The sequence below is a fragment of the Carettochelys insculpta genome, chromosome 2 (assembly GCF_033958435.1).
Source record: "Carettochelys insculpta isolate YL-2023 chromosome 2, ASM3395843v1, whole genome shotgun sequence".
Taxonomy (NCBI): domain Eukaryota; kingdom Metazoa; phylum Chordata; order Testudines; family Carettochelyidae; genus Carettochelys; species Carettochelys insculpta.
This window is the reverse complement of record NC_134138.1, coordinates 265,930,685-265,958,630: the sequence shown is the minus strand read 5'-3', so window position 1 is coordinate 265,958,630 and position 27,946 is coordinate 265,930,685. Positions and strand designations below refer to the sequence as shown.

General features: G+C 42.4%; 2 protein-coding genes across 9 annotated transcripts in view; one reads left to right on the top strand and one right to left on the bottom strand.

Annotated features, from left to right (window-relative positions):
- GALNT11 (polypeptide N-acetylgalactosaminyltransferase 11) overlaps positions 1-2,270 on the top strand; it is an 81,484-nt gene extending 79,214 nt beyond the window's left edge. The window contains exon 12 of the mRNA XM_074986315.1: positions 1,338-2,270. Coding sequence (XP_074842416.1) covers positions 1,338-1,469 — 132 coding nt within the window. The 3' untranslated portion in view covers positions 1,470-2,270. The remainder of the gene's footprint in view (positions 1-1,337) is intronic.
- Positions 2,271-10,247: 7,977 nt separating this feature from the next.
- The window catches only part of KMT2C (lysine methyltransferase 2C), a 346,453-nt gene continuing 328,754 nt past the window's right edge, over positions 10,248-27,946 (bottom strand). For all 8 annotated transcript variants that reach the window (XM_074985089.1, XM_074985087.1, XM_074985090.1 and 5 more), the window contains 13 exons: positions 25,767-25,945; positions 25,521-25,675; positions 25,070-25,322; positions 23,947-24,086; positions 22,758-22,865; positions 19,597-20,716; positions 17,091-17,227; positions 15,778-15,920; positions 15,346-15,514; positions 14,037-14,153; positions 13,065-13,138; positions 12,561-12,669; positions 10,248-12,261 (listed from right to left, as the gene is read on the bottom strand). In XM_074985089.1, coding sequence (XP_074841190.1) covers positions 12,169-12,261; positions 12,561-12,669; positions 13,065-13,138; positions 14,037-14,153; positions 15,346-15,514; positions 15,778-15,920; positions 17,091-17,227; positions 19,597-20,716; positions 22,758-22,865; positions 23,947-24,086; positions 25,070-25,322; positions 25,521-25,675; positions 25,767-25,945 — 2,797 coding nt within the window. In that variant the 3' untranslated portion in view covers positions 10,248-12,168. The remainder of the gene's footprint in view (positions 12,262-12,560; positions 12,670-13,064; positions 13,139-14,036; positions 14,154-15,345; positions 15,515-15,777; positions 15,921-17,090; positions 17,228-19,596; positions 20,717-22,757; positions 22,866-23,946; positions 24,087-25,069; positions 25,323-25,520; positions 25,676-25,766; positions 25,946-27,946) is intronic.

Below are 27,946 nucleotides of genomic sequence, written 5' to 3'. Positions count from 1 at the left end.
AGGGTAAATTGCACCGCTGCAAGTCACAATATAACTTGTGTGCAGGGTAGATAAGGCTTCACAATCTGGACTCTGAATCAAGCTCAGTTCTTTTCCTTTCTATACACCATCAGTGGTAATCAAGATTTGTCAGGCCAGATTAGGTTCATTCCCTTCAGTGAGGCTGCACATGGACCAGTTCTGTGATGCACGGGGAGGTCTAGAACTCAAGTCACTCTCTCAGCTATGTTGGCTCTGCAGGACTAACAAGTGTAAGAAACAGGAAAAGCTTGTGTCAGTAGTATAGACAAGTCTGACTCTGGCGGTGAGCAAGGAGTAGATCCGAGGAGTAAGAAGGTGCTATTTTTACAGTCTCTTCTCAGAGCAGGAATGCATGTTCAATCAGGCAAGCTAAACTTGTCACCTGCATTTGTTTCTCATGTTGCTTTTAAATGGCCAACTTCACAAATCACCTGCTGAGGCAACCTTCACTTCTGTATCAAGGCTGGCTTCGCCTCAGGGTTAACACAAAGCTTCCCTGCAGCCTAGCCTGGATGCACTGGCAGCAGCAAATTGTTGCTCTTTAATGTAAGCATTAAAACAATGGCAGTAAAACATCAGCAGAACTTCCCATCACACAAGGGAGAGGGTAAATGCCCGCACAGATGGATTGATAGCATGTGCATCGGGCCTTTTCTAAGATGAAAAAGGGGCACAGCTTGACCAATTCCAGCTGGATCTGCCCTCAGATCTCCCCAGAACAGGGTCAGTGCAGGTGTTGGAAGGTGAAGCAAGAAGGAGTCGGCATTGCATATGTCATTCACCAGCTTGCATCTTTGAAAATTGTTCTCATGCGATGGGATCTGCTAGCTGCAAAGAGCTCATCTCCTCTATCTCCTGAACATTAGTGCTAATGCTGGGTGTCTGGTGCACGCCCACCAAAGTCACTGGGGGCTGTGCATGAGCATCTGAGTGCCAGATTTGGGTATTGTTTAAGGTTACGTCCACGGGGAGGTGGGACCTTGTTCCATGCGTTGTCCAAGATGAGTCAAACCAGAGTATCACTGTAGCCTAACCAAGGCCCTGTGACAGGGCTGAACTCTACACCTAGTTATTAAGACATTCTCTAAACTACAACTGTTAATTAATTGGATCAGGGGACAGGGCCATTGCCTTGGTTATAGGTTTAGGGTAGACTGGGTGGTAGTGAAGACCATCTGAAAGATATTGCTTTTGAGTGGCTCACTCATTTTCGGTTTAAGGATGGACTGAAGGCCAATTTGTATTTCGTGTGTGTGTGTGAGTGAGAGAGAGATTGATTGAGGGAAAATAAATATATTGTGTATTTTTTTCTCTAGAAGAACAACAGACTCTATCAGGTCTCTGTGGGACAGTGCATGAAGGTTGTTGATCCGCTTAGCCATAAAGGATACGTTGCCATGGCTATTTGTGATGGCTCCCTTCCTCAGCAATGGCGGTTGGAGAGCTGAGCCTGTGAGAAAGCAGCAGAGAGGCAATTCGCAGAGGTCTGACACTTCCTCAGCCGTGGGTTTCTAAGTCGCTTTGGAGGGCACGGAAGGAGCCTTTATTTGCCATCCAAGATGCGGACTGTTGGAAGGATTCTGTTATTTAAATGTTCTGCTATGTAGCCCTGTGTATTTGGGAAGGTTGGGAGGAGATGGTCAGGTCATTTGAATACAGCAGTAGCAGCAGGCTAGCTGAACATTATTGACACCTGTAGAGTGCAAATTATCAGTATTTCCTTGGATTAATGAATTATTGTTTAAATAAGAGTAAATAATTAGAACAATGTAATTTGACTTGTGGTACTATTTTAACTCCATGAGCCTTTTTAAATGACAAAAGACAGTAAGGGCATTTTCCTTCCTGTCTGTTTCGTGGGTAGTATGTTAATTTACATTTTTAGTCTGTTTTATTGGCTGAATTATTTTAGCTCATTTTGAGAGTATTTTTAATTTCCTTTTGTCTTTCTGAAAATTGTCATTTGTAATATTTAATTTTAGTTTGGTTAATTTACAATTTTTGCCCATTTTACATAGTTCAATTTCCAGTTGTCATTTGCCACTCAGTATTTTAAACAAAGTTACTATTACAAATTTTATTTTGCAGACTCATGGTGGCATCTGCATTTAAAATAAAGCATTCATGTTTTTTAGTGATCCCTAGTAATGTTTGGTCTGTTGAATTGGCTTCAGTAGTACAGGATGAAGAGACCAGTGCAAGCCAGCATAAGTAAATAAAGGGTCTGATAATTCAGATACATTTGTTTGTATTTAAACAGATTTTTTTTTAAAGATGCTTATGAAGACACTACAGCATGTACAGGTTGAACTTTCACCGCAGTGACTGGTGAGGAAGCAGAGTTATGTGCCTAACATTTAAGATTATAAAGATGGGAAAAAGACGCTTGTGTTCTTTGAACAGCATGGCTAGAGCACATCAGGACATGACCACCTTGTGCCCTTGAGACTATTGTCAGTAGTATCTCTAGGTCCCAGAAGGGGCCCTGGTAAAGCGTAGGCAGGAGGGATGTTTAGTAGCAAGTCAGCACCTCATCTGCACGCTAGAGGACGATGCCTGTTTACGCCTGGCGGTAGCTTGGCATTCCCTGAAATGGTTTAGAAAAGTTTCTCCATCTTGCTCTGTTTTCCCAACTCTTGCCTATCAGAAATAACTAAAATACATGTGGAAAAAATAAGGTTCTTTGCCATCTCTGCTCCTGCTATTCTCATTCATTCCTGCTCACCCTCCCTTCTCCCCTCATCACCCTCTCCCCTTCTCACTCTCTCAGCCCTTAACTCCTGGGCTTCTTAAAGTTGTGGCCATTGACTTCTTGTGTCTGTGCCCTTCAGGGACAGATGGAGAAGGGTGGGAGTTTTCACGCTCCCCTGCAGCTTCTCCTCCTTCCTACTTCCCTCCGACAAGTTGTTCTGCGTTCCCCTGACTAGTCAATAGGCTGCTTGCATTTAAAGAGTGGTCTGGGCGCAGGAGCAGGGATGCAGGAGGATTGAATTGCATGAGGTATGGGTGCAGGAGGGGGTACAGAGGGCTTAGGGGCAGGGGTTTGGGTGAGGGTGGGGCTGGGGTGCCTGAGCCAGGCTGTCCCTGCCTTCCGTGCTCAGAGCGGCTGTAGCGCCATGTGTGCTGAACTCTGGGTGCCCCGGGGAGGGTACTTCACATGCGGCTTGTCTTGCAAACAGGAAGCTCCTATTGGCCAGAAACCAGCCAGTGGGAGCTACTGAGGGCAGGGTGTGGTGACTCTCCTCCTCCTCCTTCAGGCTCTCCATGTTCACAGATGCCCACAGGGCTCTGCTGCTGGCTTTTCTGAGTGCCAAGTGGGCATTTGGGTGGGGAGTCAATAAGAGGCTCCTGAGGACTGGATCTGGTGGCTTGGCAGGCCAAGTCTGGCCTGTGGGGGGATGTATTTTGCCTGGCCCCAAATTAAAGGTGTGACTGTGTTTTTTTAAATTGTTTGAGAGCCCTAGATCATTGGGGGAAGGAATGAGCATATTGCATTCTCTGATTAAATCGGGAGGATCTCAGGCTTACCTGATGGCTGCATGCAGGAAGCGTGGCTGGAAAATCATCAGTGCTTAAGTGTCCTGTACTGTAGCCATTAAAAAGGAAAAAATCATGTCTTTTCCTCTTTGCTTCCCAGGGGTTCATCCTCCACATGTGTGGCCATCACCTCTTCTGAGCTCAGTCAGAGCTAGGGCACTTAGAGCGGTTACAGTCAGTTTTGGCCACGGAGGAATACATTTTTCTCCTTTCATGACACTCTCATGTTTCCTTTTGTCTAGAGGCTCCAGCTGAAATTGGGGCCAGCACTGCTCACATGCAATGAGAGGCCCTGTCCCAAAGAGCTTATATGTTCAATACACTGGGCAGATGAAGAACACTAACCCCAATGTACATATGAGGACCTGAGGCAGAGAGAAGTTAGTATCCAAGGAGATGAAGGGAATTTAACCCAGCTCTCCTAACTCCTAGTCCATCTTGTGAATCCATACAATCATCCTTTCTGTCCCTTATCACTTTCCAGCTACTTCGCTTAAACACATCATCCTTCAGCTGCTTCCCCTTCCTTTAACTTGAGATGCTGCCAGCACAGTGGGCCTCACTCCAGTTAAGCAGACTGGCTTGCTGCATGGTAACTGCAGGCAGAGAACATAAGAACGTAAGAATTGCCATTACTGGGTCAGACCAAAGGTCAGTCTAGCCCAGCATCCCGTCTGCTGACAGTGGCCAGTGCCAGGTACCCCAGAGGGGGTGGACTGAAGACAAAGATCAAGAAACTTGTTTCCTGCCATCCATCTCCAGCCTGACAAACAGAGGCCAGGGACACAATTCCTACCCCCTGGCCGATAGCCTTTTATGGATCTAACCTCCTTGAATTTACCCAGTTTTTCTTTGAACGGAAACTCTCCTTGCGTCCCCAAAAGAAGATCCTTCTCCACCTCTGCTGTGCTGAAGTAGACTCAATAGAATCCAGGCTTTCTATAGTTACATCATTAGGGAGTGACTTTTAAACAATGCTCCTCTTGAAAACCTCTCTTTATCCATTTATGGGAGTGCTAGTATTGGGATTATTCAGCTTTCAGGCTTGCTGGCTGTCCTTTGTCACAGCTAGCTTCCAGACGCACTGCAAAACAGGTTTCCAACCTGTGGCAGGCTGTCTCAGTAACATCCTTCTGCTCCTGTGGCAAGGGAGTGATTCCAGCCCTACACTTAAGGGGCATCATGTGTTTCCAAAGAACCAAGCTGATGCCTCCTGTTGCTTGTTTTGACCTGTTGCCCCTCAGTCCTTTAGAGTGTATCATGCCATTCTGCTGTGGGCCTACCTAATTGTCAGTCCTCCCTCTTGTTTTGGCCTTCAAGTTTTACTTCGTATCTTCCTTCTCCATTTGGATGGCAAACTCCTCAGTGGAGGGACATCGTCTTCCTTCTTCCCCTCGTGCTTGGCATGGGGACTATTGCTGACACCAAGTCTCACAGACTCATAGGTTGTGCCAACGCTTGCCCCTGCACGATGCCTGGGGGAGCCCTCTTCAGTGCGAGTCCTTTGGGGTCCACTCTCTCTCTCTCAGGGCTTAAGCCAATCTGCTTTCTGGGACCGCACTGCTCTGAGCATTCAGCACCTCTCTCCCAGAGCCACCTCCTCAGGGAGTGTACTTGCTCTGGACCTTGGGGACCTCTACTCCCAAAGGAATACTACTACGCTGGTCATTAGACTGGAGTGACTTCAGCCAGCATAAAACAGGAGGGTTTATTGAGCATATGAACACTGCATAGGAACTCCGAAAGCCTTTAAGTCTTCCTGGCATCTAGGTGGCTCTCCCTACTCTGCTCAGTCCTGAAGTTCCCCTCTTTACAGCTGAGCTTCTGATATCTCTGGTCTCAACAGCTCCTCCCCATCCTTCATCTTTGTCCAGGTAATCCGAGTTACTTGGGCTCCTCTCTTCCCTGCCTCTCCTCTGTCCTTTGCTCCCCCAATTAGGTCACTGGGGTCCTCTCTCCTCAGCCTGTTCCCCTTCCACTATCCAGAACCAGCTGTGCCATCTGAGCTAGGGCTCCTGGTCATCAGTCATTGGGGTCTCCATTTTCCAGGCCACTGGCTGGAGTCCCCAGTTCTGTGCTCTGTAACAAACTCCTTCTTCCCTTGTAAAACGTGTAACACCCAGGAAAGCTGAGTGCAAACCCAGCAAATCCTCCACTTTGTTACACTGTAGCTCACCTGTTCCTTTTTCTATCTTCAGCTTATAAACTTTTTGAGCACTTTTTTCTCTAGCTCCATCCCACAATTCCTTTAGTTTACCACCTGCCAGGTTCCAGGCTCTTAGTGCAGCCTTCACAGACCCCTCTGTAGCCTTAATGCACTCCAGCTGGTGTGCAAGGAATGAGAAATTTCTTACCTGGTGATTTTGTATTGAGTCTCTCTCATCATTCATCACTAAGGCCCCCCACCTGTTAAATTTGGAGGCCGTCCAGTGTTGATGCTTGAAGGTCCAGGGCTGAGCCTGCTTTTCAGCTCAGACAACCAGAATCGTTCTTTCCAAAGCTGTGGAAGTACTCAGGCAACCAATTTGACATTAAGACAACCACCGAATCTCATATATAAATAACCTTATGGTAATTATTTGTCCAAGTCACTCTTTAAGGAAACATTTCAGCTTGTTACAAATTGCATTTTGGTCATTTACCAGGCTAGGCTAATTGAGAAACTGCTAACCAAAAATTGTCAGGTAAGAACAGTTTCATCACAGCTGCCCTCCTCATTTGTCACTGATGAGATGTCCCATGCTGCAAATCACAGAGGTAGGGAGGGAAAGGATGAGCAGAAGTTTAATTATTATCAGAGCAGACACACCAAAAAGAGAGAAGTCATCTCACCATCCCCCCAAATGAACTTTGTGATTTAAGGAACTGTTTAACAACCAATCCACTACCACTTACTTTCTCACAGAAGTCTCTGTAGAGCAATGGAAACCTACTTTGCAAATGTTCCACTGCCAGATATTATGAGGAATTGTGGGTGAGGTTCTGCGGCTGCAATGTTACCATAGGTCAGACTAAATAATAATGATAGCCCGCCTAGCCTTAAAGTCTTGTGTGGCTCAGATACTTTCCCTTCCCACAATGCCACTAGGAACCCTGTAGGGAGGAAACAGTTTTCCAGATACTGGACCTGCCAACTAGTACACAATTATTATTTTTTTTTTAAATATTTTGCCTGTGGCTTCTTTGAGGCCTCCTGGCCCTGACAGTATGGACAGGATGAGAGTAGCCAGGTATAACTGGCATATGTACTCCGTACTGTGTAAAATGTATCGTTAGAGCTCTAGGCATATCCTTTTATGCCATAGCTTCCAAGGAGGTATTGCGGATTAGAACAAAGTAGTTTTGAACAGAAAGGTGCTACAAAGAATAAGCATTTCTCTCAGCAAAATTAATGTTTTTGTAATGGAGGAATTAATGCTAAATCTGGACTGTGGAAATGACGACACCTAAACAAGCCAGTTAAAAATGCCACTAGGACTGTTATCAGCTGTTCCTGAGGTGTTTGGCCGTAGAATTCCAATCATCATACCCCAGAAACTCTAGTGTAGTCAAGATCACCAGAACATTATGATCATTTTTCATATCACAATAGCTTGTAGACACCAGGGTCCACTGTGCTGGCCCCTGTATGGAGACAGTCCGTGTCCCAAAGAGCTTTTTCTTTTTCCTGGTAGAGTTCTTTCTATAGCCCCAAAAGCACTGGCAAGGCTGCTGACACCTTCTCTTCACACACCCGGGTGTTAATTGTGGGTGAGCTGTGTCTGGAGGAAAGAGAGACTGCTTCTAGCAGACCTGGGGTTTTCTGCAATTGCTATGAAGGATTCCTTTGCTATCATGTCTGAAGTGCTTTCTGGGCCATTGGGAGATTAGGAGAACTTCTGCCCTCCCTTTCATTTTTCCTTCATCCCTTACCTGAACTGCCTTGAAAGGTAGCAGATTCTACTCTGTCCAGAACATTATTTCCATTGCCAATGCTAGAAAAGTTTTGATCTCTTATTACTCCCTGGTTGTGGAAGGGATGAATGTGCTCATGTTTCCATCATGAGCATCTAACAGGGAAGAGAGAGAAACTTCCACCTTAAGTGCCGTCACAACCATAGAGGGTTTCTTGCACCATCTTCTGACACAACTGCCTCGATGGTCATAGACATGGTACCAGACTTTATGTATGATGGGTCTGAACCTGAGTGGCTGCAACTGTATCTGTGTTCTGACGGAGCAGTCCAAGTGAACCACAATAATGTGTACTCTGAGCTGTTGGAAATTTGCCTTCCAGGTATGATTCCCACCCGGCAATAAGCCAGCTGCTTGCCATTTAGTTGGTTTTCCTCATTCTGTACAAGGGAAAAAATTTGGTCTGAGGGATGACAGTTGAAGGTTTAAAATTGCTGCATGGTGTGTCCTCACTATTATATGGACTACGGCAGAAGTCTCATCGGGACCAGGGCTCTCCGGGCGCTGAGAAAAGCTTCCAGGGCATCCACTGAAGTAAATCAGAGAACCGAAGGCCGAAAGCTGAATCCTGAGTCCTCCTTCCTGGGGCTGAAACTGGAGCAACGTGTTTCCCTGTGGTGCGGGGCCCTGAGCAATTGCTCCACTTACTGCTCTCTGATGCCAGCCCTGACTTTTAACTAAGAAACGGCTGTGGTGCCACGGGTGAGCCAGAAAATTTTTATAGGAAGTTTGGGGTGGGGGTGGGGGCAGGGAGTCAGGGCTCAGAATGAAAAAGGTTGAGAATCCACCGACTGTTGGATCTTCTGGAAGGAAAGTCCTTTGCTTGTCTTCTGCTAGGGAGCTGCTGCTGCATCAGCCTTACGGACCCAAAAGGTAGGACGTTTCTTTGTTTTCATAGAGATTTTATCTGTGATGGTGTGTACAGGGTTTTTACAGGAGGGAGGCAGCATGCAGTCGAATAGAGGTGCTGATACAAATACCTTGGAGGTGGGCCTGGCTTGCTAGGTGCCCCTAGAAGTGTGGAAATGTCGACACAAGCACTCATGTACAACACATATGCACCCAGCTCTGGCTGGCTTGCACCTCGTCAGTACATTCGGAGGGCCCCTGTATCACTTGGGGCTTCACTGAGAACATCAGGAATCATTCTGAACATAGGAAGGGATTTCACTGACCTCCCTACAACAGTGTGAGAAATGGAGTCCTCAGCTGCTTCCGTGCTGGTCACAGACTGCCTCAATTGCTCCTTGCATTTTCAAGGGAAGCCGGCCTACTTGGGGGTGGGGAAGGGGAGATCCCTTTCCCACACGTCAGTCCCTGGCAAAGCCAAGATTAACAGGTGGAAAACTAGATAAAGACAATTTCCATTCCGTGGCAGCCTGAAATTGAAGCCCCTTTCCCTAGGTCCTTGAGCTGAAAGCCAGAAAGGCACAATGTGCATTACACTGCATACCAGGGTACAGCAAGAGCAAGGCAACCGCATACAGATAATCTCCACAGCCACTTTACCAAGGTGGGAAGGACAAAGGAGGAAGGATTCAAATGCTGCTTTTTACACCGCTTGCTGACTAACCCTACAAAATGCTGCTGGGGGAGAAGGGAGGGATGGCTCTTCATTTTACCTGCCTGGGACCTGGTGTCTCTGGCATTTGTAAGACCTCCTCCTGAACAGGCTGAGTGTGGCTCTCATCTGTGTGGGACTCCTCCCGCTCCTGGGCAAGCCAGCCACGGTTGGGGGTCTGGGTGTGATTTGAGGTCCTACACACCTGTCCGATGCCACTCAATCGGGGAGAGAGGGTTGGTGCTTGTGGCAGCAAGGACGCACCTTGCCTCCTGAGACACGGGAAAAGCTGTCTGAAGCACCTCTGGGATGCTTTCATGCTGAGGAGAGAAACTGCATCAGAAAGGGCCTCTTCTGTCTTCTGCTTTTCAGCTGTTACCAGAGACACAGTTTTGCAGCTCTGCTGAACAGAAGAGAGGTAACTCACACATCAAGAGAGCAGGGAGAAGCAGCTGGTTGTGGAGGCTCACAGCAGTGCAGTGGAACTACAGCTCAAGTTCAGGTGACCACATGTCCCAGGGTTCTGCGACACTGATGTTTCACCAGAACCAGGTAAAAAGCCTGGGCTGGTTGGTTGCTATGCACCCACTGGGAATTGGGCTCATCCCAAATGCTTAGTGACACAACATGGGTGGAGTAATGGTTCTCTGATGACCAGTAAGGCTGGATGCACGGAGGAAGCTGCATTGTATCACTGAGGAAGAAGAGGTGAACCAAAAAGCTTCTCCACATTCTTTTTGCTTCCACGTCTCAGCAACTAAATGTTGGGCCCTGAAAACCTTTGTGTGTGTGTGTAAAATGAAGATGAAGAGGCTCACGTCCTGACACTTTATGGGAAGGGGTGCTGGAGGCCTTGAAGTGAAGCAGTAGCCACTTAGGCACTAACTAGTGTAGGATGGTTGGCTCTTCCCTGGGCATCTCTTGCAGACTCCTTTCTTCTGGTTGGAGGCAATGCTTTGCCCTTTTGAGCTGAAGCTCAGTACCCTGAACTTCAAATGCCAAGATCTGCAGGTGTCGCAGGTATAGCGCGTGGCTTTGCAGTAGACAATTCAGGATGCAGCTGGGCTTAGAGGGATGCTGGAGCTGTGTCCACTAACAGTCGTGAAGCTCAGTGGTAGAAACAGATGAGATGACACTAGAATAAACAGAGAACAAAGGCTTCAAAACGAAAACATCATTTATAGATGTAAAATATTTTTATTTGTAAATGCTGATCTTCTAAATCTGTTTTCACAAATTCCAAAACCCATAACACTCTGTATACTTCAAAAATTTTTTTTCTTTTTTTCTTTTTTGCCAACATTAGATACTATTATACAGAACAGAAAAAAACTGTAGGACAAATACTGGTAGGATGTTGGAATATTGTACAAGAGAAGAAAAATATTCAAGAAACAATTTCATACAGCTATTTATCAAGAGAAAAATATATACAATTGATTTATTCTGTAAGATAAAAATACATCATGCCATATACATTACAAGTTCAGAACTGTATTACTGAATATACCAACAGTTTACAGTCCACTTTATTTGTGCACACAAAAAAACTTCATTTTTTATATTTAATCTGTGAAGTGTCAGTACCAGAATTTTAAGTACAAAATAAAAAGCTAACCTGGTTCAAAATGCTGATTAAGTTTCTACAAGCAAACACAAAACAGTATTTTTTAAAGAAATGTAAACAAAAACAATCCATACAAACACATTTTTAAATTACATCTTCCAAAACCCTATTGCCAGAGTCCTGCAGCTGCAAGCACAATTACATCTAATTTTTTCCTGGTTTTTAATTTTAAAGAAGGCTATCATATTAGATTTAAGCTTCCACTACATGATCCTATTCTGTTTACATGATTTAGTGTACGCTGAACGGTCACCTAATTGTGACTACTTTTTCTGCAGAAGAAACAACGTTCAGCCTCTGTTTTGGGTGGTTTTATCAGTTATTCACAGTTATCACAAATTGTAAGCACAAAAAAACCTGACTTAAGAAATAGGGATGCAACAATATAATACAAATAAAATAAAATAAAATCAGTCTAACTTACCCAAGCATCTATAAAAGTCATATTTGTAATATACATGCCTTCTACCAGGCTTAAAGTTTACTTTAAAAAAAAAACAAAAAACAAAAAACCCACACACACACAAAAAAAAAAAAGGTACTGTAGACCACAGCTGAGCCAGCTTTAAACATTTAAAAAAAATCCTCTTTTTAAATTGAGATTTTGGTTATTCCATGATAATTGTAATGGCATGGTTAGTAATACATGAGATCATATTGTAACATCCCTATTGACATTTTATAATAAGCACCCGAACTGCTGCAGAGTCTGGTAGCATTTGGTCAATATCTATTTTTATACTGTATTTTTTTCTCAAAATATTTACACTTTTGTACAAAGTAACAGGGTTTGTTAGTTCTGCAGGTAACAGCAGCAGCTTGGCTTTCTTCTAACTTTTTTTTTAAAAAATAGCTTCATTCACTTATTCAATAATAAATACAAAAAGTTTCTCTTATTTTACAGAAATCAAAAACTACAATAAACTGACTCATGGAATCAAGTATTTTAAATGTATTTTAGTGCAAGTTATTTTTCCCTTAGCTCTATCCCTAAGGAAGTCATTTCAGTACATTCCTTGTTCAGTGGTGTCTACTTTTATTTAAAAATTTCTTTAATTAGAGGGCCTGCCCCTTTACAAATAAGGCTGTGGCCAGCACTTTGGACTTCTCCCTTTCGCTGGTGATTTCAGTCTTACATTCATATAGGCCCACCTGCCCTCCAGCAGGTCAGCCATCGGTTCTTTGCCCAAATTAAACAGTTTCTCTGTAGTGAGCTCAAAAAACAAAAGTGCTGGACCATTCTGTAGTTCAGTTTAACCTCCAAGGATCTGGGAAGTTCAACAGCTTCGGATTTTGCCGGCTTGTTTCTGGTGCTTGTTTTACACGTGAATAGAAACTGAAACTTCCAGAAGTGATTTTATTCCACACCCACCCCCAGGAAGGTAAGAATTTTCAGTCGACAAAATCAAAATGTAAGTCACTTCTTCTTAGGGACAAGCAGCCCTCAAAAGACAGCAAGGAATGCATTCTAGTTCATCCATTTTCGGCAGTTTACTGCTCCACAGTGACATGGGATCTTGTGCTGGTCATCTTCAAAATCAAATTTATAGTCATAGCAAAGCTGGAAGAAAAATGTTGAGAGGGTGGTTATGAAATGTCTCGTCTGGTTCTTCATGTATCTTTCTTTGCATCAATCATTCTATAACTATACACGCTACACTAGCTAGCACACTATAGCTTTCTGGGAACTTCAATTGTTTATATTAAGGAAGGGGATGGGAAATGTTGGGCACCAGGATCCATCCCAGGTTTGAGTAATTCCAAGTCACCTGTGCCAATGATAGTACAATATACATGAATCATTTTGGAAAAAAACAAAAATAACGGGAACAACCAAATCCAAGAAAATGAGTAAGGTACCTCCTCCCCCTTCTGAATTCTCCTGTTGGAGCTGATGATAATCTTGTGTCCTCTCTCAAAAGTCACCACCTCAGCCACGCAGTTAGGTGCACACGAATGGTTAATATACCTACAAAAATGAAAGTTTTCAAAATGTAATTTTTAAGTCACGTAACTGGACACGAATTTAAATTAAACCGAGTGACTTCAGCGTCAACAGGAACAGATTTTTCCACCTAAAATTACGTTGCCCAGCACTTGTTTCTTTGCCAAGAAAAATGTTAAAACAATTACATTTCTTTTCCTATTGCTGCACATCTGCCATGCAACAGTTAATCAAGACTATAGAGAGTTAATGAGAAAGATGTCATTGCTTCAGGGGCTTAGCGTGAAAACTGAATTCACCAGTTTAGAGAATAAGGCCATTGAAAAAAAGCACAAAATGGAATTCCTCACCAAAAGCCAGCCAAAGGAACATGGCTAATTTCCAAACGTGAGATCACAGCTCTCTGTACAGCCACCTACCTTGCAGGACCTCCTGTCAATGTAGCATCAATGACATGATCATTGTCAATGCGAAACATGTACACGCCACGATTCTGAAAGATAGTGGGGAGAAAAGGCACTGTAGATTTTACAAGCAAATCAATGATTAAAACAATGCAGTTAAGTGGGCCATCTTCAAGAAATCTTCCACATTCACAATTAGACACAGCCCATTGGCTCACTAAAGAGGCACTGATTCATATATTTAAATTTACTATATGAAAATGGGATACTCTCATTAACTCCGCTACGTATGAGGAATGCATGGGATATAAACACATGAGAGAACTACTTTGATTTAATATCCCACAAGTCATATCGTAATATGATTTGTATACCACCTTTTGCATACACTCCCAAATCCCTCCACCAATGCAAACACCGCCCCCACCCCCCTTCACTGCACAAAGCGGTTAAGCCTTAATTAAAAAGTGCTCCCTAAAAACTGAGGCCATGACTTCTCTGTGCTTGTGCAACTGTGGAATCTACGTCCTACCAGAATCCCTGGGGTATAATATATTTGGTAAGATGAACAAAAGGCATTGTAAAGGTCTAATCACAAAGTCATGCAGTGAGCCTGTGGTAGATGATGAACAAAATCAAAAGCAAAACAGCACAGCAAAAGTCTAGAACTGAGAAGTCAATGGATTGAAACGGTCTTTGGCTAGCTTCTATGGTCTGTGCTCTACAGGAGGCCAGACTCAAAAGATCACAACTGCCCCTCTAGCCTTGATATCGGTGAATCCAGGAGTCCCGATTCCCAGTTCCCTGTTATGACCACTAGACACAACACTCCTCCCAGAATTCACACATTCATCCACATTCACAAGAGTACTTTGACTCAGCTTCCTCAGAATGGAAGTCTTAAAATGCTGACAACACATCTCATTTTGTTGCGTGAACAGCTGGCAAGGAAAGGAAGAGTAAATAAATAACAGTTATACACAATACCTGAGATTCATAAAGTTTCTCTTTCCTGTTTGCTACCTCATTACGGATGATAGTTCCAATATATTCAATGATCATGGTGTGCTTTTCAATGTCTCTAGCAGCATATAAGCCCAGGCCCTACAAAAGGAATAATGTGTGATTTAGAACTTCAGAATCAAGGCATATTTATGTTTGATTATTTGGCATAGCCAAAGAACTAGCTGGAGAAAAGCTTTATTGACACATGCAGAAAGGATGCTTACTGAAAGATAAGAAGTGATACAGTTGAAGAACAAAAATATCAACATACACAAACACCACCTTTGGCTCCATCTCTCTCTCTCTCTCTCTCTCTCTCTCTCTCTCACACACACACAAATGCTCTCAATATGTTTAACAATACACAGTTTGAAATATAAACAACAGTGATCTATTAAGTGACATATTTATCCAGGAAACAGGAAAAGCAGAGTATGTGTGCAACACACCTGAATTAATAGAAACTTCTAAAGTTTGAAACAGAGAATTAACTGAGCAATTATATTCTGTGATTTCTTCACTTCTGCATCTCCTGATTTTTTTTGTGATTTTAATACTATAACTTTAATGGTGCAAAATCAGTTTTCTGCATGTAATTTCCTGTTTACTTAAATAAGAGAAAATGATCAGCAATTGTTTATCTCACAGTGTAACATGCTAGTAGGCTGCTCAATCCAGAACTATCTGATTTATGCAGAGATTATAAATTCCTAGAACAATAAAGGATTATTTCCTAGAACCAAAGAATTCAAATGTGTTATGGCATTTTAGCCATTTAAATATTTTCCCCACAGTCCAATCTCAAATATGCAGCAAATACATATAGATCATGGTGTACAGATTTGGCAACATGTTCAGTGGAGTTGGACACCTGGGAGAGCTGTGTAAGGCAATTAATTGATGATTTAATTGTATTTACATGACAATGTATTTTACTCAACATCCTCATCTCACGTTATTTTTGTTCTCCATCCTCTAATTAAGTAGCTTGGTCTAAAATTAGTTACCAGATATACAGGTGATCCTCCCAGTGCTCCTAGTGAAAAGAATCCAAATATTTTAGTTTCTTTACTAAACATCTTTGAGAAAAAGAGTGAAGAAGGCCTAGCCAGTTAAACAGCACAAGCTGGAGCTTCAGTTAATTAACTAAAAAATCTTTGTTACAAACAATTGAAGGAAAGTGATTATCACACATGCTGGAAATTCACTTCAGATTTTACTAGACTCAACAGACCCCTGGGAATTGGATTTAGGGATAAAATCTCAAAAATACAGATAGGTTGTAACTGACCTGAATGCGAGAGCGAGCCAGATACACATTAGATTTCCATTCAGTCTTCATTTTACGATACTGGGAGGACTTGGAATGGACAAACTGTTTACTGTAAGGCGCATTTAACTCTCCTGTCACTGTGCTCTGAAATGACTTTGAGGTGCTGGTGCTATTCAAGGTGTGAGGCCTGTAGGAATTGGGCATGTAACAGAAAAAATACAAGAAAAACTGAAGATTTCTCCGAATAAAACCATAAGCTAATTTTTTTTTAAATATCTTTCAGACATACACTTAAGCCAGCTAGCGTAGACAACAAAGCGGTTTCTTTGATTTGGGCATGCACATACACAGCCAAAGACAACAGGGTTTGTAAGCAGCAGACAAAAGCACAAATAACCCTAGGCAGCCTATAAACCCTGGGCTGTACTATGTGAAGTTAAAACAAAATACCTTAACACAAACCTCTTGACATGGGTACTCATTTTAGGCTCTGCACGGGCACAGCCCGTGGGGTTGATGGCAAGAGGAAGTTCCATTAAGGGGTTTCGGCCATACCGGAACGTGTAGTTCTCACAAGCCTCAACCCCAGGAAGCTGTAAGAAAAAGAGTAATCACATGTTAACACAAAGCAGGTGCGCAACAGGCTGTCTTTTAAAACTGGGAACAGGCAACGTGCTCACAGTTGCTCAGACTGGAGACCTGACACTGTGCCTCATGTTGAATCTTCAGTAGCATTTTGTTGACAAAAGGCTGGGTTTTGACTCTTATCAGACTAATGAATTTGGAAATACACAAATATGGCAAGATACACAGAGTCTTAGCAAAACTCCCTCTTCCACCTAGCTAATTTTCTCTGAAGAACATGTAGTAAGCATATAGTGGTCCAGTGCTTCCATATAATGGCTGACACTTCCCTTGTAATGCACTGTTTTTTGGGTGTGGAGTACGGATAAAGCCACAGAATGAAGATATTTCAATTCTAATGGCAAATTTGGACTTTTCCATGGGAAATTCCAAAATGTAATTTTTTGTTTTATTCAGTTTAATGCTTTGTTTTGGATTTTGGAAATCACAAACTTCTGGCTTTCAAACTTCTCTTAGATTTCAGGTTCTTCCCTGAAAAAGGGGGTAATGTGTAAGAAGGTTGAGGGGAAAAAAAATCTTACTTTCTCAAACATTCTTACTGTTTTCCTTCTGCTCTGTGTGTAATTGATCCTGTAACTGTGTGTTGCAAGCCACATATTTGTTTGATACAATCTCTCATGTTCTCAGTGGAACAAAAAAGAACTCCAAATCAAGAGAGAGTTACACTCTAGCAAAGCCAACGGAACCTCTTTGTTCAGAATTAATTACCTGGGTGAAGTGCAGGCTGGGTTTCCCGAGCTGCCCATTCTCCCTGGTGACAGGTTGGGAGACAGTAACTTTTGTTTTCTCATGGTGACTATAGACCTGTTGTCTGAAGCTGCCCAAATCATCATCTCTCTGGCCACTCTACTCTTCAGAGAGTGGTGGCCCTTGGTAAACTCCCAGGTGGAAGGGATGCTGATAGTGCCTCGTGGAATTTTAGAAGTATCTACTCCAAGGGCCCCATGGCCAGTTTAATAGTGGCAAAAGCCATCATAAACCAAGAGTCAATCTGTTTGTTATTTTTATTTACACAAATATTTATATGATAAATGGATCATTTTCATCTGAGATACTCTAATTAAAGTTTTACAAGAATTTAGAAAAAAGAATCCAGAACTGTTGCGACAATTACTCACTGATTCAGCAATTCTTGCCACTGCAGAGACTGTCAAACCAAAGAGGTCTTCACCCTTCAAATACCCAGGAAAGAGCTGTAGCATTTCGGAATCTTTTCTAACAGAAGCAACAGGCTCCAAGATTTTATCCCACACACCTACATGAACACATGGAAAAAGATTATAATGAGAAAATAAAGAAAGTCCATAGACACTAATTATACCTAACAAATAAGAAAACTGGAGCAGGACGGACATCAGTAATGAAGGCGGCCACAGAATATTAGTTAAGTTTATCTCTAAGGTAACAACTTATTATTTATCAATTAAATGAAATATCCCACTTTAGCTTAGTGTGGAAGTTTGAAATGGAGACTCATTTGAGTAGTTATGCCCTGCTCATTACACTCAGCTTTGCATTTCTATTCTACTTCTCTTGATTTTGAGAAATGTGACAAACACTGAGCACTGGATAAAACTTTTAGATCACTAATTCCTTATTACAAATTTTTACACATGTAATCAGGCAGCTACTTTTCTCTTCCTAAGCATTTTCAAAATAGCCATAAAGTACATCAAGTTTTCCAAACTAAAAGGAATTTTCGACCTCAAATTGATGATTTCTCTCTCTCAAGCTATGTCTACATGGTGGGTGCTATATTGGGATACAAAGGTATCCTGAAATAGCTGCATGTGTCTATGCAACACACCCATTGTCACGACACAGTTTTCGAGATTAAGGGCACACTGTTTCAGCATCCCTGTAAACCTCATTGCAGGGGGTGTACAGAGATACCGCAAAATGGGGCTTTATTTTGGCATGTAGCACTGTTCAGATAGCGTCACATGCCAAAATACCCTATTTGCAAATCCACTCAAAATAAGCTATGCCACAGACATAGCTTTATTGGCCCTGATGTCTCATGGTTCTACAACATGTTATTGTGGATGGGATTAAAGGTCTGAATTTGAGACTCAAGACCAATTCCTATCTCACTACTGAAGAATTGCTGGGGATGATGTAGAGACAGCATGCCCAGCTGAAGAGAACTACATTGGTCAGTTTGCTAAGTTCTTCTGGAAAGTTTTCAGGAGAAGTGTTAATAGACTAGAAAGAGCATTTAAAACCAACAAGATGGACGCACGTCCAGCTAATGGTGAAGATACAACATGGTGGTGACAATGTGGTAAGTGTTCTCTCAGCTCCAAGGATCCCAGATCCCTGACATCACCAACCACACGTCTGACAAACATATCCCCATTCTTCTACCTAGCCAACACTCATCACCGTTATCTGAGCCTAAAGGAGTCTCCGTGGTCATTCAGCGCCTTAAACATCCATCAATTTTCTCTGCCATTCATCACCACCCTTGAGATTCTGCATCACAGTTCAAGAGCAGTGAATCAGGCTCCCTTCATATTTTGACAATGCCACTGCACACAGTCATTTGAATGGGTTTCTGTTGAGCACAACAAGATAATTTTACTTTTACCAGGGTCAAGTGCATTGCTTACTTCCAGTGCCTACATGCTCAGAAAGTCACTAAAACCAAGAGATGGATTTATGGCTAGTACTATACTGCTGAGCTGGTTAAAGAGACTTTCAAGTATAGGTCTACTCTGAAAAGCGATGGCATAAAAACATCTTAGACAGAACTGCTATGTATATGTATGCAGACTCAATTCTACTTCAGTGATAAAAATATTCCTCTTAGGCCTGCAAAGCTAACACAGCTATGGCTGAGTGAGCTTGATTTTATTATGATTTGTAAATCATGTACACAACAGTTTACTAAGTTGTAGTTGATTATGTCTGTGGAAGCCACTTTAGGCATAAACAGATAATAATGGGGTTGCCTGACTCTTCTGGGTGAGACAGAAAGAAATCAGTGTTTGCACACCTGGCAGCTGGAAAAGAAACACGGTTTTTACTTGTAGCTTGAAACACATCTGATCTGAAGATCACTGTGCTAGAATGAAAACAGAGCCCCCAAAATAATATTTATAAAGTCACGTTTCAGAGTGGAAACAAAATATTTTTTCTTCTTTAACTCAATGTTCATATTACATCATTTTGACTTTTTTACGAGCTTGTTTTAAGTATCCTTTCTTCCTCATTGGATCTGTAGCTCAGATTATTGTTTTTATCTGTCCAGGACAGTAATTTTGTGGCCTCATGGATATTACATCTCAGAAGTTTCATCTCTGAAATGCATAATACTGAGTAAATATAGTACAGCTCACAGTGCTGGAAGTACAGCCTTGGCATATGGGCACAGAAATTACATTACACAGGAGAATTAGCAAATGATTAGGCACCAGAGAAAATTATTCAATTTGAAAATGGAAGTCTAAATGAGCCCGGAGTCTTACATTACTGAACATGAAATAGAAACGTAACAAGAAAGCTGCCCAGGAAAACAAATGCATGCAATATTTACATGAACTCTTTACTGTACGTGTGGTGTATAACAAAACTCTTTGTCTGTGAAGGCCTTCTGCTGAATTTACATTAATTCTTGTTTACCTTTTGGAGTTGAATCAGTAAGAACAAGATCGTCATGACCTTGCTCGACAATCCTGATCACAAACATCGGAAAGCCATCCTTCTCCTCAATAGAACACAGATAGCGACAACGCCTGTTTGCATATCGCGTGCTCCAATACAACCGGCTGGCCTCGTATCCAACTGGGAAGAGAGCTTTCGAAGAATGGAATGCCTGCATCTGTTGCGGCAGCAGCTGACCAATGGTGTGGAAGATAAGGCTTCCTACACGGAAAGTGTGCTCACGTTCTCCTCGCTGAACTATACTAGCAATTTGCCGTACCTCATCACGCTGAATGTACACCCTCCTGAAAACCGCAAAGTAATTAAGTTCTTGCTCATGAGCTCCCTTTGGTTTGTGCATTGGGCAAAGCATAGTTTTATCTTTAAAAAACATGCATTGTGCTTTAATGGCACAGGTAAAGTGATAAATATTGGTGCACCTTAACCTGTGACAACTGCTGGTGGCGCCCATTTTGTGACAGAACATGCATTTCATTTGCAAACCTCTTCGCAGTGCTAGTTCCACATTAATTAAGGCACCAGCCTGTGTCTCATAGACCTCGGTAGACCAAAGAGCACAGTTCAGATGGACCCAAAGGTCTAAGTCAAGGTTAAGGAGCCTTGCTGGTCCATCTGTTAGTCCATCACCCTCCTCATGACAGAAGCAACATTTTCTATAGTCTTTAGGCACAGGGTCAGGTTTAAGGGTTGTGCCCAGTTTCTTGAGAAACTCATCTATCTCCTCTTCACCAGGAGGTTTGAACGATCCTTTAGGAATCACAACCTGAATGCTCCATTTTTTCCACTTCAGTCCTTTCCATTTCTTGCTTAGTGGGCGACAATCATCAAGGCTACTGTGTATTGTTTTTAATCTAGGTTTTAGCTTCACGGTTACTTTAAGCTCATCTGGCTTTGCCTCTACCTTGGCTGCTTCAAATGCAGGAGGAAACGTAATAGGGGGTGATGAAGGTGGAGAAACTTTTTCCTGAAGCAGCGGGAGACAATGCACATCTAAAGTGGAGATGTTGTTGCTGTACTGATGGAATGGTTTAGGTGGAATTTCTTTCATCGGTGACTGTGGGAAAGACGGAAGGGAGTCCTAAGAAATAAATAGAAAAAAGCCACTTAAAACATATTACAAGCTGCAAAACAAATATCCCCCAATAATGTTTTCAGGTCAGACTGAAGGGAAGGGATGAGTTTAAGGTGATTTGTCAGGTTGCTGTATCTAAGGACAAAATACATTATCCTGATTCACTGGTACCATGGCTTGTGTTAGGCTTCAGAGCAGTATTTTAGTAATTCTGCGGCTTTTCTTTTCTTCCACTAAGACAAGAGCCTGAGGCTACTCTCCTCTTCCCAACACTTTTGAAAAATCAAATAGCACATGGATTAGATTGTGGCACCCATCAGATTTACAATATACTTTTAGGAAGCTTCCGACAAAGTTGCATACGAATCTCTAAATATGAATGAGGACATAAATTATTAACAGATAAGGAACTAATAAAATGGCAGAAAAACAGACTGGGAATTAAAGACGTGTATTTTTCATGAAAATTGGTGAGGAGAAGTATCCTGAAAGGACAAATATGCTGTTAAAAATGTCATATTATAACACAAAATCTCCTTTCCATAAACACAGTATTTATATTTTCCATCCAAATTGAAGAAAAAATAAATAGGCAAATAAGGTGATTGCTTATATTAAGGAGAGCTTGTTATACAGTACAGGTTGGACCTCCCTGGTCCAGCATCCTCAGGACCACAGCGGTCATGAATAAGGGAATTTGACAGACCATGGGTGGCCCCTCTGTTGTCGCCCCCTCAGCACTTCTGGCCTTGCTGCCTTGGCCCCTGCTGCCAGTCCTGATATGGGCTACCCTGGCCCCCTGCCCTGCCACAGATATTGTTGGACAGGAGTATCGGATTTCAGAGGTGCAACCTGTAAGTATTTGCATTATGCAAATATATTATAGAGAACTGATTAAATGACATTGGAAATACGGTATCCAGTTTCATCCACCTTTTTAGAAAAATAGGAACTGGACACAGACTGAGCATTAGCCCAACTAAAATGACAGGTGATCTGATGGAGCTTAACCTTGCAGTAAGGATGGCCACATTGGGACTGCTTAAGTTTTGAGAGAAGACAATTGTACCATGACAAAATTAAAACACTTAAAGTTATAGTAAAATTAATCTAGATAGGGCACTGAATGAAAAAAGAACTTGGGGATACACTGAAAACATTTTAAAGAGGGGAGAGTAAATGGATGGAATTCTGTTCCAACTACATGTTTCTGTCATCCTGGAGCACACGTGAAAACACTCCTGACATGACCACGTTTTCCATCAAGCAAGTTTCTTAGACTATTATGTAAACTGGGTACATTGGTAATTCTAAACTCCTTTTCTCTTTCACTTTAATTCACCACAGTCTGCATCAATTACTATTTTGGTAATTATTTCTTTAAAACAGCCATCATGTGCAAACGAAAACAGGGGAGATTACTCTACTTCCTACCTTTAGGCTACGTCTACACGTGCCCCAAACTTCGAAATAGCCACACAAATGGCCATTTCGAAGTTTACTAATGAAGCGCTGAAATGCATATTCAGTGCCTCATTAGCATGCGGGCGGCCGCGGCACTTCGAAATCGATGCGCCTCGTCGCCGCACGGCTCTTCCTGACGGGGCTCCTTTTCGAAAGGACCCCGCCTACTTCGAAGTCCCCTTATTCCCATGAGCTGATGGTCAAAGACCACTTATCATGGATGTGACCAAGTTTCCCATGGTCCCATAGAGTTTGTTTACAGCCACCAGTCCTGGCTCTTAATGTTCTGTGCTGTTATTTAGCTTCAGTTTACCTCTAAATGTCTTCTAAGACCCCAGTAAGCAGAGGAAGCGTTGGTAATGCTTCAAGACAATAATGACCTCCTGTGATTCAGCAAATTCTCTCATTTGACACAAGTCAGATCCCGAGGGATCCAGACTAGCGAGGTGCAGCCTGTACATGCTAAGCAGGCCAAGAACACTTGGCCACAGGTCTTTTTTTTCAGAAATCTCTTCTGTTCTAGTAGAGAAGTGGCAGCAATAATTGCTGCTAAATAGGATGCGACACAGAGTTTGGTACGTACCTTGCTCTCCGAGTTTTTTGCTTGTGCAGCTGCTGAATATAGAACAAAGCAGTTGTTGCTACAAAAGACAAAATCCTTTTCCATTCTATCAGACATCTCCCGGGAATCCTGAGAATCAAAGCCAAAGACTGCTTATGAGTCCATTGAAGGGAAGAGAAGTTTTCAAATTATTATTTTTGTGACACCAATCTTCATTTCTTTGGGACAAAATATACCTCCTTTTCACAGAGTACTTAAAACACGTGGGCTGCAGTAATGATCAGGCCTGCAGGCACCACTGTAATATTGAACTGTGGCAATTTAAAGTTCTCACCACCAGCCTTATTCTTCAGCATCTTACACTGCAATCGAAAGTGCATTAGAATCAATGCAAAGAATTCTCTATTTTATGCTCCCCTGGTTTTTACTCAGAAAGTATTCTTATAGGGCATTTTTCTTTTATTTGTGAACAACCGATGCATTCCTGTTTCAGGATGGTCTAAGATAAGATTATGTACTTTTATCATCAAATGGTGATGGGTAAAAAGTTGTTGTGAACTCAGACCCAGATCTGTATGGTATTTACATGCTTAACTCCAACTCAAGTCAATGGGAGTTAGGCACCTAAATTCCCTAAACAATCAGATTTGTAGGCGTTTTGCCTGGGTGCACATACACTTTATATACAGTTTTTCCTATACAGCTCTATTACATTGCAATCATATGATTTCTTTATTTAGATAAGGGGTGATAGCTAGATACATGCTTTTCTAGAACGCATACTAATGCAAATATTTTAATACTTGTATGCAGGTACTGAGAGCCAGTTGGGACATTTTTTTTCCCTACCACAAAAAAGAAACAGTAGAAGCTATAGAAAAACAAGATTTAAATATGATCAACTCCCTTCCGCTTGAAAAGAAAAAGGAGTATTGCTTTGCAATGGTTTCCAGAGCCACTCTCCCACCAGTGCCTCCTAACAGTCCCAAGTTAGTGCCTTGGAAAGAGTCTTGCTGAATTTTTGGCCCTCCTAAAAGTAATTTATCAGGGAAGCAGTATTTAAATAGCTATTCATGCTTACACATTGGAACCTATTTAAGGAAACTGACAAATATTTATATAAACAGTATTTTTGAAATTCTTTGCTGGTTTCCATTTGCTGAATGAAAGTTCTGATACAACCCCCATATGTCATTTTCCACTACAGTACCTGCTTAAGGAAAGACAAATCCTTGAAAGATTTCCGCACACCACTGCCAAGAACTACCACTTTGCAATGAGAACACCACTGAGGTCTCAGTGCTGAGCCGTCTGCAATAGGTTGGTTGCGATCTTTATAGCTGGCCAGACCTAAAAGACCACACCAGACAAGTCTGTTAGAAAAATACAGCCAGACACTCCTGAATGAAATGTGTGTTGAAGTGTCAGTATTCTTCAGAAGGTGGGACTCCACCTTCCTAGGCTACGTCTACACTACAGTGATGTGTCGGCAGAGAATTCTCAACAAAATCTCTGTGGACAGATTGCGTCTACACATGAAAACACCTTTCTCTGTCAATACACTCAGTCGACAGAAAGTGGCTGGACTGCTTCACTGCTTTCTTGACAGAATGGCCAATTGGAAGCCTAGACAGAGGTGCCACCGGAGCATCTACACTACAGTTTTGTCAACAGAATCTGCTGATAGAGGCATTCTGCCTCATGGAGGGTGGAAACAATGAAAGCGCCAAGTTTTAGGTGTAGATGCTTGGGGGTTTTTGTCAACAAAACACCTGTTTTTTCGGGAAAACCCTATAGTGTAGACGTAACTCTACAAGCTTCAAGATAAATACAGATGGGAAGTTTTTCTTAAATCAGTCAAAAACCTTTTGTAGTTCTAGTTTAAATAATAGGGCAAAAAGAAATTATATGACAAGAATAAGGAAATCTGAATAAAATAGGAGTATTAATATATTGAAATGCCCATGTACACATTTTCCAATGGAGGAATAATTTCCCAAACTGGTGAAAGACACCATTACAGCACTTTATATTTAGACAGGGCAGAAAATCTGAGAATGCCATGCATTGCTGGAAACAATCCCATTCTGGCAGCAAGATGGAAAAGATAGTATCGCAAATGTTTCCTATCTCCGATTTCCATTAGTCTGTGAGAACATCTGGAATATAGTACACTCGTGCATGTGCATTGATCATACAGGGACAGAATTATCAAAAACAAGACTCTACTAGTTAATACTAGAGTTCGAGTTTATATGGTTAAAAATTCTCCAATGCCAACATGATTAAGCATTAACCTAATAATTACAAGAACTAGATATAAATTAACTTACCATTGCTGTTTGGAGGAAATGGCACACCAGGTTGTTTCAGCCCATAAGGCCCTACTAGTCTGGTGGGGCCCACGGATCCTGCCTGCGGACCATGAAGTAATAAGTGCTGCCTATATTCGATAGCTGGATTCATTCTGTGACTGTTTATCACTCCCATGGAAGAGGGAACATCTGGGGCATTACTAACTTCATAACTGTTGGGAATTCTGACATGCAGTAGATTGGAAAATGCAGCCACAACATTACCAATATTCTAAAACAACAAAAAAAAATCTGTTTTTATCAATCACAGAAAATAAACTGCAAGCATATTAATTACCAGATTGCAGAAATTGCCTTGTATAGTAACTCACATCCAAATGATGCTAAATAGTCATTATTTAGATAATATAATATAGAAACACCGTGCCAGAGCTGACACACACACACCACTGAAATTTATTTTCCTTACCTCTGCAGCTGTGGGATGTAAAGTAATTGCTACAGATATAAGGCCAGATTTTGGACCATTTTGCGATGGTCCAAGCTGAGAGCCAAAGAAGCCAGAACCAGGTAAAGTTCCTGAACTAGGTTCTGATTTCACATAATTTCTTTTTGCTTCTGAACCTTAAAATGAAATAAAATGCACATGTAGTTAAGCTGCATGATTTTGAATGGATACAAATAGCAGCATGTACATAATCCATTTTACTCTTACCTTTTCCAGTACTGCTGGGTAGGATTGGAATGATGGGGGATGGTACAGGCTCTGGGGTCTCTTCCTTTACCAGAGACAAATCTGGATACCTACTTACTTCCATTCCCACCACACTTTCAGGAGAGGAAGAGGGAACAAAGCTGTCGGGAGTGTCCCGTTCATCACAGTGATCTTGTACTCTGGGAGGAAAAACAAATGACAGCTTTAGAAAATGCCTTGGATAAAAACTAAGTGAAGGAAATCGATGGAATTTTCGCTGCTAGCAACAACTTTTGTGGCACTTCACTTTACTTCAATATAAAATTAGCCTATTGGAGAAATCCAGTAACAAAACTGTGATGTTAATTGAGCCATGTCCCTATGAAATAATTCACACCAGCTTTAAAAAAAAACAAAAAAACCTCATAGGTGCTGGAACTAGGGGTGTACGGGATGCTACAGCACCCCCTGACCAGAAGTGGTTTTTGCATTTTACACAGGGTTTACAGTTTGGTTCAGTGGCACCCAGCACTCCTGACTATAAAAATTGTTGCAGCACCCTGATTGCTCTGCTCATTCTGATGAGATACAATTATATTTCTTCTGTAGTCACTTGCTCATCTCATGAACATGAAAATCAGTGATAAACAGAATTTAAATCGTCTATTAACACTGGACTATTTTTTAATTATTCTCTTCAGTCTCATGCTAAAAACAACAATGACCTACAGTCTGAGATACTTTCAGCTCAGCAGGTTTGCCATAGATGACAGATGTACCTTATGAAGCCACCACAGCAGTCCCCCGTGATATGCAAGGGTTGTGTTCCACGCAGCCCTCGCATAACTTCAATTTCATGTAAGTTGGGGGGCTTGGGCAGTGGGTTGGGGCATGTGGGGGGGGGGGCGGGGTATGCAGGGATTAGAGCCGGGGCATGTGGGGGTTGGGTGGGGTGTTGAACCAGCTGGGGGGTTGGAGCCGGGTCCGCAGGGGCAGTGGGCATGGCACAGGATCCTGAGCCCCATGCATGGGTTGGAGATGGAGCCCACCTTCCAAGTGGGGTTGGGGGGGGGTAGGAGGGTGTGAGCTGGGGGCTGCGGGGGGTTGGTCCTGGCAGGGAGGGGGAGGAAGGAGGTTTTATCCCCCCCCAGCTGCCTACATCAGAGGGCAGCTAGGGGGGCTAAAACTCTTCTCTCTAACTTCCTAGAGTGGCACCTGCTGTCAAGCTTGACAGCAGTGATGTGCTGGGAAAGGGGATCTAGCTTGCCCGGCTGCCTTCCCGGAGTGGTGCCTGGGAAGGCACAGGGAAGGGGCCCAGCAGCTTCACACTGTGTGAAACTAACACTAAAGCAAGTTTCATGCATCGTGAAGATGCATAAAGTGGGCATTTATCATATTCCGCTTCTGAACTTCTAGGAGATGCCAGCTAGCCTGTTCTTCACAGGTACAACACAAGAAGAATTTCACCAGGCTCAAAGGCCACACACTGGGCGCACACTGCCTGAGCTTCTCATAAACTTATACTTCCAGAAGGTGTTCAAAATTCATGTCCTATCTCCTTCACCAACTGGATTTATAAAATACATCCATAATGGTTTGCATTATTATAGTGCTATGCAGTATTTAATCTGTATTCATCCCCAAAAACTCCTGTAATGCAGGTATATTACTAACATCCTCACTTCAAAGATGGGGAGCTAATGCAAAGATACAGGTTGCACAGGAAATCTGTGACGGAGCAGAGAACTGTAACCAGTTCTCCCAAGTCTCAGGCTAGTGAACTAATCACTGGACCTTACTCTCTCAGACATACAACACCCATAGTGCCTCCAACCTGCTGTGCGCATCCAACAAGCTAGTAAAAGAGAGGGAGGGAAGGGTCTTTGCAGAGAGACCCTATGCATCTTCACCATAGTGATTCAATCTGCGCCTCCAAGACGGGAGTTTTTTGGGGGTAGTGTGTTGACATGCACAGGGGGATTTATGATTCTGTGGAGCCACTGTCCAAAACAACCCATTGATATTAACGCAACTGCCGGGCTGCTGCTGTAGCCGTCCTCTGTTCCGCAAATCCAATTAGCTTCTATAACTTGTTTCTATTTTTTGGTAGAGCAAAATAATGAATATTTGACAGCTGAATAGACATATAGTCTAGTGATAGCAGAAGTCTTCCTTTTAGCAGCACAGAAATCTCAGATATG